We start from the raw sequence: 22,120 nt of genomic DNA, 5'->3' as shown, positions 1-22,120 counted from the left end.
AACTCTCCTTGATACAAGACAGAACTTATAAATTCAATAGAAACTTTTATTTTCTGCAAAACTTTATGATAAATTTAGGAATGACAAGATTGTGAGAATGTCAAGGAAAAATCATTCATTTGTCAACCTTATATTGACAAATTTGTGATTTAATCTTTACACCTCGTTGCTTTAGCTTTCTTTGTTACAGTATGTCAGATGATAGTGTGTGCAGGGGGCAGAAATATGAAGGAGAAACAAAGAGCAACTGGAACATAGCAGATAAGGGAGAGTCTGCTCTTTTTTTAAGTGATGTGAGCACTCACAGTTAGCTTTGGTTTTCTGAGGTGGCTCGATGTCCAGGTCGTCCATCAGAGCAGCATATGAAGTAGTCCCAGATCCATTTACTGCAGTCCTGGATTAGACATCAAAAATGACATCTTAATGAGCACTTCATGTCAAAAACACCGTGTCATAACTCTAATTTGACCTTCATGTGGCTTACAGAGTCATTCGTGTGCACTCACCTCTCTGAAGGTGGAACCAGCTCAGTTGGCAGAGTGAGCGGCAGAGGCTGTCCAGACTTTGCCATGTCCACCAGATGCATGGCTAGAATGAACTCCTCAGCTTTCAGCTTGCCATCCTTATCCACATCAGCCAGATTCCTGCATGAGGGTTGTACAATGAAAGTCTTTAACTTGACTTATCCTCCTTCACTGCTTTTACCTCTGAATGCAGCACAATTACATGCATCTGGTGCATGCACCTCATGAAAAAAACCCTTGTAGCTTCTATTAATCCCAGATATATTCGGCCACTGAATTTGCTGGTGAAAGTTATTGGTTAGTTATAACCTTGCTGGAGGATGTCATGATGTAATATTGATGTAATAAAAAATAAACTAATGATGCAGGGACCTGTGTATCCAAACATAACATGTTTTAGTTTATTTCTTCCTTATTGTTGAAAAAGAAACAGCTCACATGATCTCAAGTACTCATATGTAAGACAGTGAAGCAGTCTTGTGGCACACTGTGTAGTAATTAGGCGTTAGACAAACAACTGATTTCCAAACAAACATTTCCTGGATAAATAAAGGTGAACTGTCTCACAGGCTGCAGTGGAATGAAGTTGCATTTATCTTGTTGCCAAATCTGACTTAAGCTGTGCAGCACTGCAGTAGTCTCAGGAAATGTCAAACATGCACAAATTCTCACCAAATGGAAGCCAGCTGTGTCTGAGTCAGCATCGTGGTTGCCATGGCACCTCTCACCTGCTGACCTGGTAACAAGAGCAATTAAGGTTACGACACCTTTGTAGAACAGATTGATGGGAGTGGTAAGAAGAGGATGAGGCTGTGTGTGTGTGTGTGTGTGTGTGTGTGTGTGCGTGCGTGTGTGTGTGTGTGTGTGTGTGTGTGTGTGTGTGTGTGTGTGTGTGTGTGTGTGTGTGTTTATGTGTACAAGTGGAGTCTGTGATTCTTGGGTCATTTAACCCAATGGTTAGTACAACTGCTTTTAAAGCTTTTAAGGCTGATGTATGTATACAGTAGAGGTACATGTACAGGTAGCTTTTCTGGAAGTTTCTTTGAAGTAAAGGAAAGTGATGTAGGAATAGAAAACTTAAACAGTACTAGGCTATAGCAGAAAATGAAAATGATCACAATCCTATGACAGTATAACAGCCTTCTTTGTAGTATGTTTCTAGTATAATCCATGAAGTTATCACACAACACTAATCCACATGTGTGGTTCAAAACTTCACTGTATGACATGACTAAAAAAAGCACAATCCATGTCATGTATTCAAGAGGATGGATTACATCAAATATGTCATATCACACTGAGAGGAAATCAGTGTGTATAAGTGTGTATAAGTGTGTGTGTGTGTGTGTGTGTGTGTGTGTGTGTGTGTGTGTGTGTGTGTGTGTGTGTGTGTGTGTGTGTGTGTGTGTGTGTGTGTGTGTGTGTGTGTGTGTGTGCGCGCTCATTTTGTACATTTGTTGCTTGACGGCTTTGCGGCTTTTAAAAGAGAACAGGTCCAACAAGGCTTGCAGAAACAGAACGGAGCAAGAACGCAGATGCATACTTGCCTGTGTGTGCGTGCGTGTGTGTTTTTGTGTGTGTGTGTATAAGTGTGTTGTGGGTTGAGAAACTGTTCCTGTGTCTGAACACACCCGCGGCCCTCACTTCCTGAGAGTTAGCTGGGCTTGACACCCATAGAGAAAAAGGAGGGAGGCAACCGTTATGAAATCATATGTAAGTGTTGTTTATGAATGTCCACGCCTGCATTCCAGGCATAATTCGGTTTCCTATGACAAACACACACACACACACGCGCGCGCGAGCGCACACACACACACACACAGATGCACTCACACGCACACACACCATACCAGTAAGGTATCCTGACATCTGCTTGTCCAGGCTGTTGAACTGCTGTCTGTATTTGAGTCTGGAAGCGTGCGGCACAGCCCAGTCGCTTGGACCAGCGACCATGGGGGACATCATAGAGGGGGATGAGGAAGCAGAGCTGAAAATCAAACAGTGACATAAATGAACTAGAAAATCACTGGAGAGCGCGGACCTCAGCCAAGCATATTGTGATAGTCATGCAACACTTTAGTCCTACTTTAATGTTATACACCCTTTCAGCAGACTGTCTGCTACAATTTGGTGTTAGTTGCAGGTTTGTACGATAATTTGTTACCTGACAGTGTTGAAAATTATGATAACCCAGTACATATTTCATATTCCAGATCTTGGCATCCAGAATATAGCCAGGAACTGGGTCATACTTTTACATCAGTCAGAAATTATGGTGACCTTGTCTTGTATTGTTTTGCAAAGCAATCCAACCATTCATTGTGGAGTTATAAACACATATGGTGAAAACGGCCCTATCTCACAATGATGAAGAATCCTTTAAAAAAATCCTGGATCCAGACAATGATCCAGATCACCTCCAAAATTGAATCATGTCTTCCTTTGCACATTTTGAGCATTTCCTGAAAATTTCACAAAGCTCTGTTTGTTACTTTTTGAGTTATGTTGTTCACAGACAAACAAACTCCCAAAAACATAACCTCCTTGGTGGAGGTAATCAGCAGAAAGTAGTAGTAGTGTTCAAAGAGGCTGACATGATGAAGGAGAATCTGTTTGGTAAGGATGAAGAAGGTGTTGTTTACCTGCTAGATCCCAGGTCCAGCAGGGAAGAGGCCTTGTTCAAACCTGCAGGAGCCGTAGAGGAAAGGGCCAGTGGAGAGGCGTAGGAGGACACAGGGTAGGGCATTCCTGAAGACACAAAGCACACATATCCATTACACAGCCACCCATATTCATGAGCATTATGAAGCTCACATATTTTAGCCACTAACAATAAAATCTCAGTTACGAAGGATTTTTTAAAGAACATTTTTCAGGGAGGGTAAGGAGCCCTGTGGGTCAGTAATGTTTTGTCAAGCAGCCACTGATGTAACCTTGTGAAGGACAGAGAGGCCATTGGTATGGAGATGAGGCAAACATTTGACTCTGCAAAACCTGGGGCTAGTTTTGCAGAGTCAAATGTATTTCATTTCTTTCTCGTCCCTTTAAATGAAGAAATACTCTGCATTCTGCACATCTCAGCAAAAGTTTGTTTCCTCTCAGAGAAACATTCTAAGACCCGGAGAGAGGCTTCAACATCAAGCACATGAAAATCAAGGACTCAAGATCAGCAGTAGGCTATAGATGACAGTCGACTTTACCTGTGGCTGACATCGGAGTGAGAATTCCCATGGTGCCATTCGGCAGGGTGGCGCCTCCCATGGTGGGCATCATGGGCCTAGTGGGGGCGGAGCCTATTAGAGGGCTGAGGCCTGTTGCTGTGGGAACCAAAGGGGTGAGGCCTGTCATTGGGGTCAGAGCTGAGAGTCCAGGGGTTGACATAGAGAGGGGAGTCAACATGGTGAGGTTTGACCCTGGCATCATGGGTATGCCACCCATACCTAAACACAGTGAACGACACAAGGGTCAGAAAAAAGAGCAGAAAAATGCACTTGGAACAATAATAACAAACACCAATACAAAGTAGATAGTCAGAACAGTGTACCATAGGTTGAGGTGGGGTTATTGAGGGTGGGTGTGGGCACTGGAGGCTGCTTCATGATGATTGGAAGTGCTAAAGGAAGTGATGTCCCCTGGAGTTTTAGCTTTATCAGCTTCATAGCAATAGAGAACTCCAACCGGTCCATCCTCCCATCCTTGTTGAGATCCGCCAATGCCCTGAGGGATGGAGCAAACCCAGAATTATTCGTGTTGACATACTCGGGCACAGATTTCATGTGAGAGTCTGTAAGCGTTTCTCACCATATCTCAGCCAAAACTGAAGGCGGCAGCCCTGATTGGAGGAAAAACTTCCTCGCCTGCTCCCCTGCAGAAACAAACAGAAGGAGAGAAAACGTGAAATGCAAAAGAAAATGCCAAAAGGGGTTAGTTTGTGCCTCTAGGTGTGTAAATTTCTCCCAGAAAATGTGTGTGCTTACCATAACTATCTACCTGTGTTTCAGTAATAATATGAATAGTTTGTCCCAGAGTTGCACCAAACAACTTTTGGGATGGTGCTTGTGTTACTGTGTACCTGAGACGTAGCCCATTGAAGGGGACAGGGTGTCAAACTTCTGATCATGCTTGTCCCTCTCTTCTGGGGAGATTGCCCAGATGCTTAGGCCACCTAGAGAAAAAGAAAAAAGGTGACTGAGGTAGACAAAGGAGGAAGGGTAAAAAGAATCAGGACATTATCGCCAGAAAATTACTTGGCTAATAAGAAGCACCCTGCTCTTAGAAACAAAGATATCTTAGTTTGATTCAAAATGTATTTTACACCAGTGAACGCATCTAGCCTCCTAACAGAGCCTGTTCATGACTGGACTGTTATGTGTCTGTCTGTAAAAGGTACACAGAAGGGAGCAGCAGCAGTAGGGACAAAGGCGTGACACGAGGGAGATTCAGCAAAGACAATTAATGATGCTGCTGTTGCTGCAGTCCCTTTACATTGATAGGCCTTTATTCTGCCTGCTCATCTGTGTAAGAGGAGACAGGTAAATGGACGGGCGGCACTGTTCCACTGTTGGGCAGGAAATGTTAAGTTAAATCGATGTCTCTGTCAGTGGGGGACCTTACAGGGCCAGACAGCAGTCGCTGGTGCTGTCAAGACTTTTTGGCTCCCAGGATGCCCAAACACTGTAAAATCACATCCTGGACAGCAACATGACGCTGTGGTTTGTGAAGAAAAGTCAAGGTAGAATTTCTTTACAGCATTTCTGCTGAATCATTGCATAGAAGGGATTTCTACTACGATGGATTCTTACTCAGCAAACCTGCTTTTTGAACAGCTGTTTCACCTTCTCCCTGTTTAAATAAATCACACAAATGTAAACACAAACGTCACACCTGAATCTGAGACAGGCAAACAACACGTTCCTTTTGCATTTTGTTTAAAATAAAAATAAAAAAACCATTTTATAACTTGTAGAGAAATACGAAGAGAAAACAGGTGTACACATAATCAGACAAAGAGAAATAAAACTCAAAGGACGACCATGGTTAGCCTCAGTGACGGTCAGGAAGTGGGAATACACAGGTATTGACAAAGTGATAGGGAAGCTCTGTGATGCTAAGGATTGTGAGTGACTTTGTTGAACACTTTCACTAGCTTAACCCCTCAGGGCTGAATACACATCAGTGTTTACTCCACGGTCCAACAACAGTGACAGTGAAGAGACTTCTGTGCAGAAAACTAAAAAAGTTCCTGTAACTTCAGTCGAGTGACTAAAACTCTTTACACAAAGGCAGACTTTAAAATGACCACACAGAGCAGGAGAGCTTACAGTAGAGTCAAACAATATCAGAGAAGTTTTTACAAAAGTGTCTATTTAGACTGATGCACGTGCAGCCACCAATGCATCAAACTGGGAATCACAACTACAACTGGCTCTGTGCTGGTCTCAGATCTGCAGAGCCTTTAAACCCTCACTCACACACATACACACTCACACGCTCACACACTGCAGAGGTCTTACCATTCATATTTGCAGGTGGCAGAGAGCGACAGAGGGGGGACTCCCGGCAGCGTCCTCAGCTACTGCTCGCAGCCATCTGCAAAACACACAGTCACAGCAGCGTCAGTCATGTTGTCAGTGCTGCAGCTGAGACAGAACGCTGGTGTCTCTGAGAGGAGGGAGAGAGGGAGAGATTCTGGTCAGTCAGCAGAGTCAAACAGGGCTCCTCCTGTTCTCTTCAGTCAGGAGCACCCTGGCTACATCCCAGAGCTTTTAAACTACCGGGACGCGTTCCAACACTATGCACACTGACTCTGTAGTGGCCAGACAGCAATACTACACAGGCTAGTTTGATAAAATCGTCCATGAAAAAGCACTCACTGTCCAAAGGGTCATAAATCCTTGTTCAGTATTTCACTGGAGGCTCAATGGTGAGGGGTAATAAAGGCTGGTCTAGAGACCTGGGTGTGCTTTTGTTAACAGCTTGGTTCTTTCTGATACTGCCAGCATTTATCAGTGGATTATGTACTCTTTAGATCCTGTTTTCAAAGCCATTCTTAGCCTACAATACCCATTAAAAACAAAAATCATGATCATCATTTTGCTCAACATTCCCTTGACATTTTGAAAGAGGTTTAATGAACGTGGAAGACTGTTTTTTTTATCTCATCAGTTTGATTCTTTCATCATATTTCAACCAGCACCTGGGCTTGTCACACGCTGTCCCGTAAATACAAAATAACTCAGAAAAGCAGAAATGCATTTTTTCACCCCTGCAGGCTCTTCACCAACCACATTCGCTTTCATCTTCTCTCCTTCCCTAACCATCGTGCAACTTCACTGCAACTGAAATGACAACATGTTTTACTTAGAGAGTAAGAGACAAACAGACTCATAAACCACAAGGCCAACATCACCCACATACTGTTTTAGTTAGCTGTGGCTTTATGAACTGGTAAAATGGTGAGGATGCAGGGCCCTGTATCCAGATTCATCTGATTGGTCAAATGCATTCAAAGCATTTTAAGTCTGAATTTAAGGGCATTTACAGGACATGCTTTGCTATTTGTCTTTGAGAATGAAAGCCCATAAAAATACAGTGATCCCCTGTTTGAACTACTGACAAGTGATTGTGACAAGCAAGCTCTCAAAGTGGTTGAACCAGTGACTGACAGATATAAAAAAGCACATTCACAATAATTTCCTGCCTGCTTTGCTATCACCCATGCTACTGCTCTCTTTCTAAATGTCTGTTACATCATGCTTCAAACATACCTGTTGAGTCATGCTCACGCACAGAAAATGCAGAAACAGAGAAGATCTTGCATTAACCTGAATTTGCAGCTGTTAAGATTGGAAAGGTTTGACTTTACATGCAAAAGAGACATTCTTGACATTCCATATTTTGGTGAAATAGCTCCCTCCAAACATGTTCTGTGACATTTTATGGAGTTTTTTAACTTTATTGTAAAATATGATTCAAATAAAGTTCAGTAAAAGTTGTGGACTGCATTTCAACAAACTGAATGTGGGAGATTTCAGCTCCTAGTTATTAAAAGACCAGTAACTATGCTGCTGGGTTTGCCAGCATACTTCTAGGTCTCCTCTGTGATTGAAGCAGTGTTGTGCCATTTGAAAAAGAGCCAAAACAAAACTGTCCTGTTTGGACATAAAACAGAGTGTCGCTGTGGGAGTCACAGTGTGAACTTTTGCTTCAGGAGGTCACAGCACAGAACAGCTCTGATCCTACAACACTAATGAAATCAAAGTTTCTGTTCCTGTATCTGTGTGTAAGAACTTTTAATTTGGGATCTGTAGTGTCATATCTGGCGTGTTGAACACCTGTTTCCTCCATGACTATCTCTCTCCGATCAGCCGTCAGACTCACATGATGTGGACGTAGGAGGAAAAGGAGGAGAGAAATTCCAATCTTTCTGCTCAGCACTTCCTACCCGGTACCCCTCTGACACACAAGCATTTCCTCATCCAACTTCAGGAAGTGATCGTGGATTTTGGCTGAGGGATGGCTTTGATATCCCAAAAATAAATCAGAGCTGGGAGCAGAGCTGATGAAAGAACTACAGACTGATGATGGTTAGGGGGAAAAGACCACTGATCACTTAACCCAGGATGTCTGCGGATACAAGATACGTAAAAGAGACACTGACTGAGATTAAGAGAATGATATCGTGTTGATTCTGAGTGTGGTCAGATTGATGCTCTCACAGTGGCAGAGATCAGTAAGGGAGGGCTAATCTACTGCCTGCCATCTGTCGCTCTCACTCCCTCCTTCTGCATGAAGTCCTCCTCTCCTTCAGTCTCCTTCACAATCATCAAGCTTTTTATTGTTGTATCTTATTGTTGTTTACTCTGTAATCTCTGAGAGAATGGAAAACATTGAAGTCTCATAGCTTGCCTGACAATAAGGAAATCCCCTAACAGCCAGTTCTTCAGACTGTGTGTTGCCTTTTCATTTCTTGAATGAAGACCCACTGCCTTTATTTAACATTCTTAACCTAATATACATTCAAGGCCAGTGTTTGTACTTATGAGTATCAGTGCCTCTCAATACAGCGCTGGTAGTGAAGCAACACGAGCCAACAGTATCAGTACATATACGCTCTGCGGCCTCTAGGCACGGGTTGTAACCTCCTGAAATGTTACTCTGCAGTTAGAATGAATAAATGAAAGATAGCAGAGGACGGCTGACTTTGAGGTTTACAGTTTCCAGAATGTCAGAGCAGTCTGACGTCTCCTGGCTGGATGGCAGTGTGTGTGACCAACTGACCGACTGAACGACTGACTTGGCACAAGCGACTGACCTCAGTGGTTGACTCAGCTTTGCAAACCGTATGCAAATCCTTTCTGAATGTTCCACCGCCCTCAGACAAACCTGGTTTTACCATCACATGTGAAGTCAAAAACTACTGAAGACAAGTGGAAACTAATAGAGAGTCAAAACCAATGACAAATATTGGTAAATAATGAGTATCTGTTGCAAATTTCTGAACAAGTTGCTGGCAAAAGATTGAAATGAACACGTTTTACAAAACACTATCCATTTTTCAGTTCCAACATCTTCCAACATCTTTTAAATTACTTAGAACAATGATCTGGTTTTTGGTAATTTTCCTCTACTGTCAGATTGAGAGTTCTCTGGTGTTGTAAAAGATAAAGAAAAAGACAGGGTTGTGTTTTCCTACAGTTCAAGAACTGGACAGAAGTATGTGTTAGACCGTCTCAGGGCCTACATCCATACAGTAGCACCATTACTCCAGTCATGATCCAGTCCATAAACAGGTGTATGACTCACATTGGTCTAACTCAGTCACTGAAGAAGCAGCTCTTTCACAGTCAAATAGAGGTGTGTGAACATGTAGGTATATACAGGATATTTACTCACTACCAGCTGTTCACATGTAAACAGATGATAACCCAATAGGCTATCATCAAGCAGGTCAATAAAAACTAAATGCTACGTCAACACTCATCTATTAAATCTGTGAGCTATAGTTAGCTAGGATATTTTTGTCCGGCTTCTTTGCATGTCCGGCACAATATTTATTAACAATAAGGCGTTTTTAAAAGCCCATTGATAGATAGAGAAGCTGTCAGGAGAAAGCCAAAAAGTCAAAGACGTGTATTAAAACTGAAAACCATATTTGGAGTGCCACACTCACTTTAGTTCTGTTAGCTTAAAAGACTCAATGAAAAATCTCTTTCAAGATCCATCCAAACACAATACAAGTTGTACACTACGATTGTGGCCACTTAATGTATCAGGCAGAGAGCCAGTGTGTCTGTATCAACTTTAAAAGCCTCTACTTAGCCCGGATCCTTAAGCTTCAGGTCTTTTTGTTATTGGTTTTTAGCACAGGGAGCAGTAGACCTTAATGCCTTATTTCCTATCTCATTTCTGACCTTTGGATCAGACAGTAAAAAAGTCCTTTGACTTAAGATAATCTACCTATGTACTCTACTCTACTGTCTGATGAAGGTGTGAAGGAAGCAGACCTAATGTACTTTTTAACTCACATGCTTAAAACTAGTCATTAGTTATGATTCTTTAAAACTGTTTGAATGGTGTGATGTTAAGTTAAACTGGCTGGTGTAAATGAAAAGCCTTCTGTGTGTGACGAGCTATTTCCAAGCTGTAGCTTTCTACACTCATACAATATCTGACCTAACCTAACCTTCTGTACACTTCCTTACTTTTGTTTTCTTAAATGCTGCTGTGACTCCTGAATTTCCCCTCGGGGATAAATAAAGTATATTCTATTCTATTCTATTCTATTCTATTCTATTCTATTCTATTCTATTCTATTCTATTCTATAACTGGGACATAGGCAAAGGACTGATACTGATACAGCAGGTGGTTATTAGCTAGTAAGTCTTCCAGTTGCTCAATAAGCCTGTTCATGGTGTTATATAAGTGCAAAGAAATAACACCAGCTCCAACAAAATAATTTTCATATAATAAACCACAATACAAGCAGAACTGAAGTTCATGTGAATGCTCACTGAACCATGGGTTGTGGATTGGGTGTTGTTAACCATATAATGTATCCACACAGAGATCATGTTTTAAAAACATGTCTGGGACAAAAACTGCTAAGTAATCCAGAACAAGCAAAAAGACCGGTCATAAGAATTTACACTTCGATAGCTATCCCAGTGTGCATGCAGAGACAAGAGCCTGTTAGTCCTCATTCTTGTTCCCTCAGTTCTCTTGTCGTATAAATCAGCAAGCACTTGAGTCACTGCGGATCTCAGCAGCATGATTAACTGTGTACATTAGAACGGCCCTGCTGAGAGGATGATGAATGTCTTATTTCTCTACATGAAGGCTTACAAGATGATCAATCATATAAACTGGCCATTACAGGAATTAACAGTGAGGGCACAGGTGTAATCAATACTGTTAACAATAACTCTGTTCCCTGTTTGTGTGAAAGTAAGCAGCAGCAGTGATCCAGCATGTGGGATGGCACAGCTATAAAACGTTCAAATCTGACAGGAACAAGGCTCTAAGAGGTAAACTGCTGCTGAATGTAATACTGACAGAGATTGTAAGCCATCTGTTAGTGGAAGTAGCTTTTATTCAACGTCACAGACTGTAAACAGTTACACATGACAGCTCCTCCAAAATGGAAGCTAAAATAATGGAAACTATCCACTGACCGGCAACGGGAAAAGCCAAACACCCTGCTTCCTCGATGTTAACAGAAGGGACAGAGTGAAAACTTTCAAATAAAAAAATAATCTTATTCTGTCTCTGTAGCTTCTTATTATGGTAATATATGTCCAAGAGATCTTTTTCCTGAAATGTTGATATGAAAGTATTTTGATACTGTGTAAAAGTGCATTACGCCATGATCAACAGCCGACCTTACTGTGTCAACTTGAACTCAGTGAGTTTAAAGATGATGCCACAGCACTTGTTGCGTGAAATATTTTGGCTTCACTTTTGTGCACTGTGAGTGGCTGGACACTCATCCACATACACAAAACCAAAAGAAATATGCAACTTTGAAATCCAAACTTGAGCTTGCACATTTAATTTGGACGACACACAAGATTTTTATGTCAACAAGAACCACTTGATCCTGAGTTTATTCTTGGCGCTCCACACTTCCTCAGTTTAATCAGTCTTCATACCCAGTATGTGGCTTAGCTACATCGCTCCTTGTTGGAACACAGGAACATATGCATCTCCCCGTTAGTATATACAACAGCAAACACTGTTGGATAAATATCCTGGCTGTCCCTGACCTCAGCTGCTTTGGTAGAAGATTTGAATGTCACATGTTGACCTCTCGTTTAATTTTCTGATAGGATCTGTGTGTTTCCTTCAGGTACACACACAAATCTGCATTTTGCTGCAAGGTATGCTCTCAATATGACATAAGGAAGTGAAGCAAATAACTTACAGTCAGGAAAGGATGAAAATAAATGTTTTCAATATTTATCTTCTCTTATTCCCCATAATTCCTCATTTTGACTCTTTTTTCCACTCTGTCTCTGCATGTCTGTGTCTGCCTCCCTCCACCTCTAAATTCACACCAAACCAGTGCTGTGACCCTGACCTGTCCTCACCACTCCTCTGTTCAGAGACAAGCACGGTCTGTTGTTCTACAAAATGATTGATTTTCAGCTGCCTCACTCACTGACCTCACACAAATGACATCAACTCCATCTATGACTCCCTTTCTGGGCCATGACTCTGTCTCCATGTACAGTTAATCTGACCATGCTCCCTTCTATCGACAGTACGTCATTTGTGGCTAAGTACTCTTCAGTGAGTTGAAGAGAAATTATTTAATATAAATAAACTCTGACTTGACTAACTGTCCTCCCTTTTTTAAATATCTTTCCACCCTTTTTTCCTCTGTTTCACTACAGCTTGCAATCTCCGACTTCCCAGAAACACCCGCTCTAAATTTGTCACAATATCCGACAGTCACTTTAACACAGTGTGTGAAGTGCTGCTAATATTTTTCTGAGTGTATTGGATTGTGTTTGATTAATGCTACTTGCACTTCTGTGCTCTGTTTTCTTAAGAGGCAAGGCATTATTCTTCCTCCTTTGTTCTGCTTTGAACCGCTCTGATCTGAACTTGTATCAGGAAGATACGCCAGGACTTAAGAGGGTGTTCTCATGAATTGTTTCAAATTCAAAAGGATGTTTCTGAGGTATTTAAGAACATGTGCACGTGTTTGATGTTCCATTGCAACTGAGGAAGAATTTTAAAGAGAAGAATTAAAAGCCAATTTCAACTTTATATCTGCAAAATTAAATCTCAACCCAAAAAAAATTCTGGTCTTGATCAGGAATGCTTTGTGTTGCTGAAAATGTGGTCATATTGTCACACATACCACAGCAGCAACATAAAAATAATTGGTTAGTTAGCTAAAGATGAAAACATTGAGATATAAATGTTAACAGCAACCTTCACATTTCACTAATCAGAAGGGTCTTTAGGAATCTCACATATCCAGAAGAAGATTCGCTTGCTTTACTTTCATGAACATCATGGAGGGATTTAACTGCAGCATCTCTTTTCAGAGCCCCATGCTTATCTAACAGTAGTCCTTTACATGGTGCCTGCCAGGTAGAATGTAACAGGACAGTAGCAACAGGTATTTCACCTCCGACCCTTTAAACTGAATCATGCTCATGCAAGTCCTAGCTTAGCTATGTGCTGTGGTGAAACATCCATTATTCCTGTGTGTCACACCCATGAAAATACAATGATGTGATTGCACCATGCATAGTCCTATTAATATTAGAGCTATTGGGCCCCAGGCTTTCCTGGACCATGCAGTAAATGCTTGACATTTGCATTAGAATGGACATCAAATTACATCTGATAATGTTGATGGTGCTTTCATTCTGTGTCATTCTGTGCAGTCAGAAGTTTTCAGTATCAGGCATGTTTGTAGAAAATGACTTAAAACTCTCATTTTACGCAAAACGAAATAGACTTCTCTTGTGACAGAAGAAGGGTTTCAATTTGATAGTGTCTTTTGAAATTTTCCATTTACAGTACACTGTTTACTGGTAGGAGTGGAAAATATTGTAAATACTTACATTCACCTGTAACTGGAACTGATATTCAGGGTGAATGTCAAGTTATGTGCAAATACAATACAAATTATAATACAAAACATAAATCTAAACGACTTTACAAATACAATATATTTTACTTCCTATCAAAATAATAATGTTTCCTGCTTTACTGTCTGTAAGAGCTCCATCATAAGACAGGCAAATCTTATCTGACTGATGGTGTGTTGTCCGGCACTGATTACTTGCCACTTTTTGAGTCAATTAAATATGAATCACTAATGATTCTATCACCTGTAAAACCACAAAACAAACCCTAAAAATTTTGTGTGAACTAATGTTAAAAGCTTCTACCTCTGACTTGGCTGACATATCATTATGGATTAATGTCAAAACATGGAACTACTCTCGGAAAACTTGAAATACACAAACTTTTCCCAATAAAATGACTCAAGTGATCTCTGCAGCTCCTTTGCTGATAAAGGTGTTTTGCATTCACATTGAAATCCCTTTGTGTATCAGCATAAACTAATACAGTAACATTCCCTGATCACTTGTCATCAGCAGGTCTGAGACCTGCCTGCAACCTGCTGAACTAGTTTGAACCGAGAGGAATTTGGGAGACTTTGTCGCAAATCTGCCTTCATAGCTGATTTAAACTATTAATACCTTTTCTCTAGAGAAAGGTCAGTGCCTTTAATCTTAGGTACTGATTACACACATCTATTAATACCGTATCTTAACTAGTTAATCTGACTCCCATCCCAGGCTGACAAGCATCACTTCCAACAAACATGCATTTTCATTTTAAAATCCGTAGATCAGAATGAAAGCTACATCCAACATTGTTCAAAAGTGCAAGAGCAACCCAAATGTCAAATTATAAGAAATCACAATAACAGTATCAAACTCAGACTCATGCTTAGATAAGCAGTTTCGCCTATGTACCTCTCTCACCTCGGCCACAAAAACATCAAACTTCTGAGCTCCGGAGGGGCCTGAAGTTAACATCCACCACTTCGAGACGGTTTCCCCGGTACGTTGAAGAGGTTTGGTACCAGAAGAAGGCAGCAATTGTAGGATTTATGTTTCCTTGAAGATTCAGTTGTGGTTTTATTCAGAAAACCTGTTGCTGATAACTCAGTATGTCACACCAACAACATGGCTGACGACGAGTGAGTGGAGGAGGCTGTGCGGCTGCTGCGGGGCGCTGTTAACGTCTGACCGTCCACAGGGTGGGAGGAGAAAGGCGGAGAAGACAGGGAGGCAGGGTAATATAAATTGAAAAGATGTAAGAGGAGAATAACAGATGGGGAGATACATGCGAGAAAACTTTACAAAACAACATGGACCACAGTCAGCGGCTTATAGCCCCTAAACTCACCTTATTCGTCTTACATGTCAGTAGTTTTCTCCGACAATGACAAAAGTCATATATTATTAATGTCGCCTGAATAGTTGGTCCTCTTATTATAACAGGTGGTCAGTGGAAGAATTTCCTGGTGAATACAAAGGCTGACATCTCCAAAATAATGCGTAAGACAGAGTTGGTGCGTATTGTTAAGAGATAGTAAAGTTGAATTGTTGTAACGCAGGTTGGTCCGCCATTCTGAAGTCACTACATAGCCCATGGTGCATTGCGGCAAGTTTACGTTACACTTTGCGACTTCTTCCAACACTTTGCGCTCCAGTTTTCTTCTGATAGCTACATATGATCTAAATCCACGCGAGTGGGGCTACGATGTTTAATAAAAAGCCCCGGAGGAACTTTCGGCAGAGAAAAGAGACCTCGAGTGACGAGGAAGAAGGGACAAAGAACAGTGGAGATGGAGAAGACAACGAGAAAGCTAAAGTTTCGGTTAATAAGCCGTCCACACTTTCGCAGGGCCGCGGCATCTCTTGCAGCTCCAAGCGGGAACCGACGCCTCCCAAGTCGGACAGTAGTGACGGGGAAGAAGCGGAGACGTTGGACGTGACAGGAGAAATCAAAGATGATGTTAAAAATAAACATGGACAAGAGAAAAAGAAAAAAGACAATGTCCTCAGTTTCTCTGACGACAAAGAAGGTAAATATTAGCAAAACCAGTGTTTGGGGTCATTGTTTTGGGACACCTTGTAACTTCAGGGGCTGCTAAGTCTTAGTGCCAAATTATACAGTACATCTCTAGAGATCTAATAGGGTCAATGTGTCCTCAAGCCAGGGCTGTTGTTATTCTGCTGTATATAAGCAGCATATATTTGTTATCAAAACACTATTCTGTGTGCCGTGAGGTGGGATTATTCACTCAAATATCTCTGGTTTTACTTTTTTTTTTTTTTTTTTTTTTTATAGCTGAGGAGCCAACATTTAAAGTGAAGAAGTCCACTGATAAAGCTGTGCTGTTCCAAGTAAGGAAGAAGGAGGCCTCACCTGCCAAATCCCGCCACAGCACAGGTAGGTGACCTGGCAAGATTATACTATGAAATCTAAGTGTAATGTCTATTTTTTTATTTTTTTGCACCCAGTTTAAGAAAAAAAAGATGACTTAATGATTGAAAATCACTCACCAACAGTTGGCCAGCATTATTATACTTTGATTTTTTCATTCTGTCTCCTGTCTTTCAGCCCCAGCTGGTAGACGTGTCCCACCTTCTGCTTCATCCAGGTTAGATTCAGATGAAGAAAACTCTGTGGCTTCACCGTTTTCCCTGCCACCTGATGATGATGATGAGGATGAAGATGCTGGTTATAACAACAGTGATGGAGCTGGTGCCATGTCTCCAGCAGCTAGCTCAGCCTCAAACTCCAGCCACTCCGCTTCTAAACCAGGTGTGTGAACTTGTGCTGCATTTCTGGGTCACCAAGCAGTACTCACAGGAGAGGCAAACAGCAATATGATACGAGCTTCCTCTGCCATTCTTGTGTGACTGGCTGACCGGCCTTAGCTTGTGAAAGAGTTTGTTCATGCCCAGAAAGTGTATTGTCAAAGTGCATGTAGATGCACAGGTTTGTTTCCCACTTAATCATTTGAATCGGTAATTTTAAAAAAATCTAAATTTGTTTAAAGAAAAACCTGGTGAATAAAAGGCCTGCAGCAGCCACATATCCTAGATTTTTAAACATTTTTTGATGGAATATTTGGTTATTTAGTGTCTGTGTGTCAAGACAACCCATGCGTGGTGTCCTGTTTGTTATGTCTACTCATTTGTCTCTTATTGCTCACTGTGTCTCCTTTTGTACATGTTTGTCACTTTTATTTTCACAGTAATGTTCCCCAGTTCTAAAGAGATTAAGGCAGCAAAGAGGCAACGTCGTGCAAAAAGACACCAGAAGGAGTTTATTCCTCTGGGCAGAGACGGCCACAGCTCTGCTGGTAGCACCCCGGATCACTACAGCAGAGAAGACGAAGACGACAAAGTGGATGATGATGACGATGAGCCGGATGATCACGAGAAAAGAATCGAGTTTGCTCCACGACTGAAGAGCATCAGGGAAAGAATTGCTGAGAAACTAGGTACGATGTGAAAAAAGAGATGGGGGAAGAGGAGAGAGGAGGAGTGTCTGTGTTAAAGCACTGTATCTCCTTTTTGTTTCCCCTCCTGTTAAAATGTTGTTTGATTTTTGACCATGTGTGGTTTAGGAGGAAGTGATGGCAGTCTCTCAGGGTCTGATGGTGAGGAGCAGGAACTCTGGGAGGAGACACAAATTGGGAAGGGAGTCAAAAGACATCCAGGGGGACAGGTGTGGAAACTTCTACTTTGTCCTCTGAAAACTTTTAAGTATTATCTTCATTGCCAATGGCACAATGGTCTCCTTTACCAGAGATTTAGCCTTCAGTCAGTGCCAAAACTGCACTCAATACTCCATCCTCCTTTTTTCTCTCTTTTCCTTAGAGCCCCTCTGGCAGTGAGTCCAGCAGCTACAGCAGTAGCAGCAGGGGAGGCAGGCACGACGCAAAGAAGAGACCAGCAAGAGTCCCAAAGACTCTTCCTCCAGTCAGTGTCTCAATGATCAAGAAGAGAATCTCTGGAAAGTATGTCTTTGCAAACTGAATTTGAATGAGTGTAGCACTTTGTAACTAATGTTAAAACCTCCTTGAATCAAGTATTTGTTTCATATCCTGATTTCCAAAGCAGGGCATAAACATCATCTTTCTCTCTCCAGACTAGAGTCCCTGAAGGAGGTGTACAGAGCGCGGCAGGCAGAGCTGAGGAAGATGGAGGGTGATGTCGACTGGGCTAAAACTTCTGTGGAGACTCTGGAGGAGAGTCCCTCTGAGAGCCAGCTGAAGTTTTACAGAACCATGAACCTCTACGTCCACAACCTGGTGGAGTGTTTACGAGAGAAGGTATTCTGTTCATTTGTAACCTGGAATAAATCCTTTTTATGAATGTGTCAAATACTTAACAAAACAACACAGCAACTTCAGCCTGACTTTTGTTAGATGATAGTGTATGTCATCACAAGTTAAGGTGTTAGAAGCCTGCGAGGCTCTCCAGTTAAAATATGGTGTCAGGCTTCTCCACTATTTGGAGCTAAAATGATCACGATTAAAAATTTAATGCGTGTTTCTTCTCCTTATGAGTTTTCTGTCATCATCAACCAGGCGATCAGGCTTGTATGGATTTGTTTTACCTTAGCCTTGTGGTGAATGATATCTGATGGAAACCTTCTGCCTGTTTCAGGTTGTTGAAATCAACTCACTGGAACTGGAGCTGCACACTCTGCTGTCTGACCAGATGGAAGCAGTGACAGCACAGAGACAGCAAAGCATCAAGGAGCAGGCTGAGCGTCTGCAGCAGCTCAGCTGTGAGTGATAACCATGAGTCCATATTATGTCTGAAGAGATCATACAATATGTGTTCAAGTAGTTCTGGATGGACTTTACAGAAGTTTTGATCTTAACTTTTCAGACAACAAGGATGATCAGACTGAAGCTAGCGGGACACAGACACAGAGGTGGGTGCAGAGAAAAAAGGTCATGAAAACTATTTCTAATTCAGGCTTTATTTCAACAGTGCAAAGAGAGAAATGAATCAGTGTAATTTGTTTTTGCAGCGCTAAGGACTCGGACACTAAAAACGGGGAACATTTCAATATACCTGAGGACACACAGCCATCAGAGGAAGACCAGCAGCTACTACAGAAGAAGAAAGGTGGGTTTGCTTTGCTTTACTTTTGTAATTTTAATTTGTAAGTAATTATAAAATGATCTAAGGTGTTAAGTCCATGTGCTACTTTTTGTCTCCTCCCTCTCCAGCTGACATCATGCTGAGGTCTCAGGCAGTGTTTTCTGACGTCCAGGATGAGTTTTGTGATGTTAAGAAGATTCTGTCCCGCTTCGAAGAATGGAGAGGGTGTTACTCTGAGTCTTATCACAACGCCTACATCTCTCTCTGTCTGCCCAAGCTGCTGAATCCAATCATAAGAAATCAGCTGCTCATGTGGAACCCGCTAAAGGTAAACGTGAGCATGTGTGCATACTCACAGAAACAGAGTTTCATGTAACTTGTGACAGCGTGTGTCAAATGTAATTTGTGTGTGTGTGTTTCAGGATGACAGTGGGGACTTTGAAAAGCTTCCGTGGTTCACAGCAGTGGAGACTTTTTGTCACGGTCATGGCCACGAGGAGCTGGACCACATAGACAGACAAACACTGTCCACTGTCATAGAAAAGACTATCCTGCCCAAAATAACAGGTAATACACTCACATGCACACATGTATGTAGGTCTCCTGAATGAATTCTTGTTTCAGATCTTTTGAAACATTTCTTCTTCATCATGTCTGTCTGTGTTCTTTCCTCTGTCTCTTCTCAGCTTTTGTTGAGCTAGTGTGGGACCCCATGTCCCACCAGCAGTCAGTCTGTCTGTCTGATGTTTGCTGCAGACTGAAGGAGGATTATTCCATCTTTGAGGAAGAGCCAACCAAACCTGTGAAGGTAGATAAAACTCATCCTGCTGTGCCATGATTGATTCTACTTCAACTTTGAAATATTCACTAAAGAAACAAGCCCTATCTGTTTAGAAATTGTAAATAAGTTTGTGTAATAAGTGAAATAAGAAGTCTTAAAATGTGCGTCTAAACTCTGTGCAGGCATTCAGAGAGGCTGTGATGCGTCGACTAAGGAGCTGCGTCGATGAAGATGTCTTCATACCCCTCTACCCCAAAAAGTCAGTTTCTTTTTTGTCTCTTTTAATAAACACATCACATGTCTTGGTTGAAGCATACAATATATTTTCATGTAACTGCCTACAACCTTTGTTTGATACTGATGGTCTGTATATGTTTTTCTGGTGCAGCCTTCTAGAAGACAGCTCGTCTCCTCAGCGTCACTTCAGAGACCAACAGTTTGGGATGGCCATAAAAGTACTGCTCTCCAACAAATTCCCTCTCAGAAACACTTGTGTGCTTTGTTTAGTCTCTAAGTTTTCCTGGCTGCTAATCGTTAGTCTGAGTGATTCTGTTGTGTTCTGTATTAGCTGCTAGGTAACATGGGAAAATTTGACTTGCTGCTTCCTGAGTCAGTACTGCGGGAACTGATGTTGGACCGACTCCTGAACCGATACCTGATGCTTACCCTGAGCAGTCAGACGTTGCACAACGGTGCTGTCCATGCATGCAGGATGGTGAGTGTATTCATCACTTACATGGTGTTTTTGTGTCAGTGGGCTTCATCTGCTCTATGGTTTGCTTGTTTGCAGTCTCTCTTAATGCTCTTGCTGAAACCTCACACTACATCTCTCCCTTTCTCTCATCAGATAGCAGACAGTCTGCCGGTGTCTTGGCTCGAAGGGCAGGACGTTTGTTTACCTCAGCTCCAGAATTTCAAAAACCACTTAGTTCAGAAAGTTCATACTTTGTGTAAACAGCAGCTTCCTGAAGACCCAAACACAAGGTAAGAAAAACAGCACAGGTTTACATTAGTAACAGAAGTGCTTTGGAGTTGGCGAAAGGTCATCTAAGATGAGACGTCCTGAGTCTTATAACTTTTAAAACTTGTAGCTCATGAAAAGGCTCTTTGTGCGCTTTTACCTGATAAAGCATCATGAGCTCGGTTTTACAAAGGAAGCTGAGGCTGATTTTTGACCTAAAGAAACATTAGAAGATGCTAATCTGTTAACATAAAATGTCAATATCATGTTGCTTGCTTTATATTCCATATCTTTGATATATTGCAATCTAAAAAGAAACTGAACAAAACAGAAAATGAAACTAGTAAATTATCCAAACAGTTATCATGACATATTGTAACTCAGTGACAACAACAGCAGCATAACTTCAGTTCAGTCATTGCAGATTTTTCTGCTCTTGTCTCTGTAGATCTGCTGTGCTGGAAGTGCTGCTGGTCTTGAGTAAAATCAGATGCAATGACTCCATCCTGGCTTTGGCGGACAAATACCACTATGAAGATCTGATCTACTCACACCAGCTGCTCAACCAAGATGCTTCATGAGCAGGAGATACTGAAGGATGGAAGCTGATCACGCAGCAAACATGTTGCACTGTGGACATTGTACAAAGAGGATTATTTTTAGTCCTGGACAATTTTTTTTTGTACAGAGGAGTGTATTTTTATAAATAAATATTTGAATGTTGCTGATACGCCTGGAACATTATTTAAGCCCTACTTCTAAATAGAGCTACGGGATGTGATATGAATGCTATGAACTTGTGATTATCGGTATCGGCCAAAAGGGGTTTCGATATATATCGGCATATCGGATATCGGCAAAAATCCAATATCGTGCATCCCTAATGCTATTAATTTACTCCATTATATTGCTTTTTTTTCGCTTATTTTTATTTATTAAAACTACACTATCAACAGGTGTCAGCTTCAACTAAAAATAGAACTGAAAAAATACAAACTCGACTAAAACAAAGCTTTAAAAAACATTCAAAACTTAAAGTCAACTGCAGTGCACCGAAAACAGTACAGTACAAGCCTTCTTTGGTTGTATTTACAAAAAATGCACAAAAAGCTTTTTTCTTGTTGAGAAAAGCCACAATGAGCCAGATTTTTATATATCTTGACAGTCATAGAGAAGGTGGAGCTGGTGGCCGTCACAGACAGAATAAAAAGAAAAAAAAAAGACAGATTACGTTAGGATCTAGAGATGATGTAACTAAAGGTAGGTTATGTTAAAACATCATGAGTCCTTAGCATTAGCATGATCTCCATAATCTCAGTAAAAAAACTGCTGAACTACCTCCTAGTACTACACTTAAACAAAAATGTCTTCACTTTGGGTAACTACTCTGTCATGCAATACTTACAGCCATACAGACCAATCATTTTACTAACCACTGTCAAGGCAAATCATTACAGGTGACACCTGTGTTTGTGTTTACTTAGCTTTCATCCCAACATGCTGCATGCACAGCAGCAGACCTATATGTTGAACTGCTCCTCCAATAGCTGGATTAGAAGTCTAACAGTGTTTAAAGAGGCAGTCAGGAAAACTATGTCTTTACTCTAAATTCGTTGACCCTTAGGTCGGCGCTACATTTACACAGGGTAACTTCCCAGCCCTCTTCAGATATAGCAGAGGTTG

At 41.4% G+C, this 22,120-nt stretch overlaps 2 protein-coding genes across 2 annotated transcripts in view; one reads left to right on the top strand and one right to left on the bottom strand.

The window, feature by feature from the left end:
• itsn2b (intersectin 2b) overlaps positions 1 to 15,230 on the bottom strand; it is a 38,058-nt gene extending 22,828 nt beyond the window's left edge. Inside the window, exons 1-12 of the mRNA XM_074666880.1 lie at positions 14,968 to 15,230; positions 14,541 to 14,803; positions 6,038 to 6,113; positions 4,597 to 4,689; positions 4,326 to 4,389; positions 4,069 to 4,241; positions 3,725 to 3,964; positions 3,167 to 3,272; positions 2,375 to 2,511; positions 1,197 to 1,260; positions 507 to 644; positions 306 to 394 (exon numbers count right to left, since the gene is read on the bottom strand). Of these exons, the coding sequence (XP_074522981.1) occupies positions 306 to 394; positions 507 to 644; positions 1,197 to 1,260; positions 2,375 to 2,511; positions 3,167 to 3,272; positions 3,725 to 3,964; positions 4,069 to 4,241; positions 4,326 to 4,389; positions 4,597 to 4,689; positions 6,038 to 6,044 (1,111 nt within the window). The 5' untranslated portion in view covers positions 6,045 to 6,113; positions 14,541 to 14,803; positions 14,968 to 15,230. The remainder of the gene's footprint in view (positions 1 to 305; positions 395 to 506; positions 645 to 1,196; positions 1,261 to 2,374; positions 2,512 to 3,166; positions 3,273 to 3,724; positions 3,965 to 4,068; positions 4,242 to 4,325; positions 4,390 to 4,596; positions 4,690 to 6,037; positions 6,114 to 14,540; positions 14,804 to 14,967) is intronic.
• Positions 15,231 to 15,247: 17 nt separating this feature from the next.
• gcfc2 (GC-rich sequence DNA-binding factor 2) lies at positions 15,248 to 21,151 on the top strand. Its single transcript, XM_074666881.1, has 18 exons — positions 15,248 to 15,649; positions 15,916 to 16,017; positions 16,189 to 16,392; positions 16,829 to 17,077; positions 17,204 to 17,304; positions 17,457 to 17,596; positions 17,728 to 17,911; positions 18,249 to 18,372; positions 18,477 to 18,522; positions 18,622 to 18,719; positions 18,824 to 19,023; positions 19,118 to 19,262; positions 19,382 to 19,503; positions 19,659 to 19,735; positions 19,865 to 19,931; positions 20,045 to 20,191; positions 20,324 to 20,460; positions 20,886 to 21,151. Exons 1-18 carry the CDS (start codon positions 15,325 to 15,327, stop codon positions 21,016 to 21,018), a joined length of 2,601 nt encoding a protein of 866 aa, XP_074522982.1. The 5' UTR covers positions 15,248 to 15,324; the 3' UTR covers positions 21,019 to 21,151.
• Positions 21,152 to 22,120: the final 969 nt, after the last annotated feature.

The sequence above is a fragment of the Halichoeres trimaculatus genome, unplaced genomic scaffold (assembly GCF_033239565.1).
Source record: "Halichoeres trimaculatus isolate MK-OKI-2021-1 unplaced genomic scaffold, fHalTri1.1 fHalTri1_scaffold_3, whole genome shotgun sequence".
Taxonomy (NCBI): domain Eukaryota; kingdom Metazoa; phylum Chordata; class Actinopteri; order Labriformes; family Labridae; genus Halichoeres; species Halichoeres trimaculatus.
Note: the sequence above shows the minus strand (reverse complement) of the source record. Positions and strands in the feature narration are given on the sequence as shown.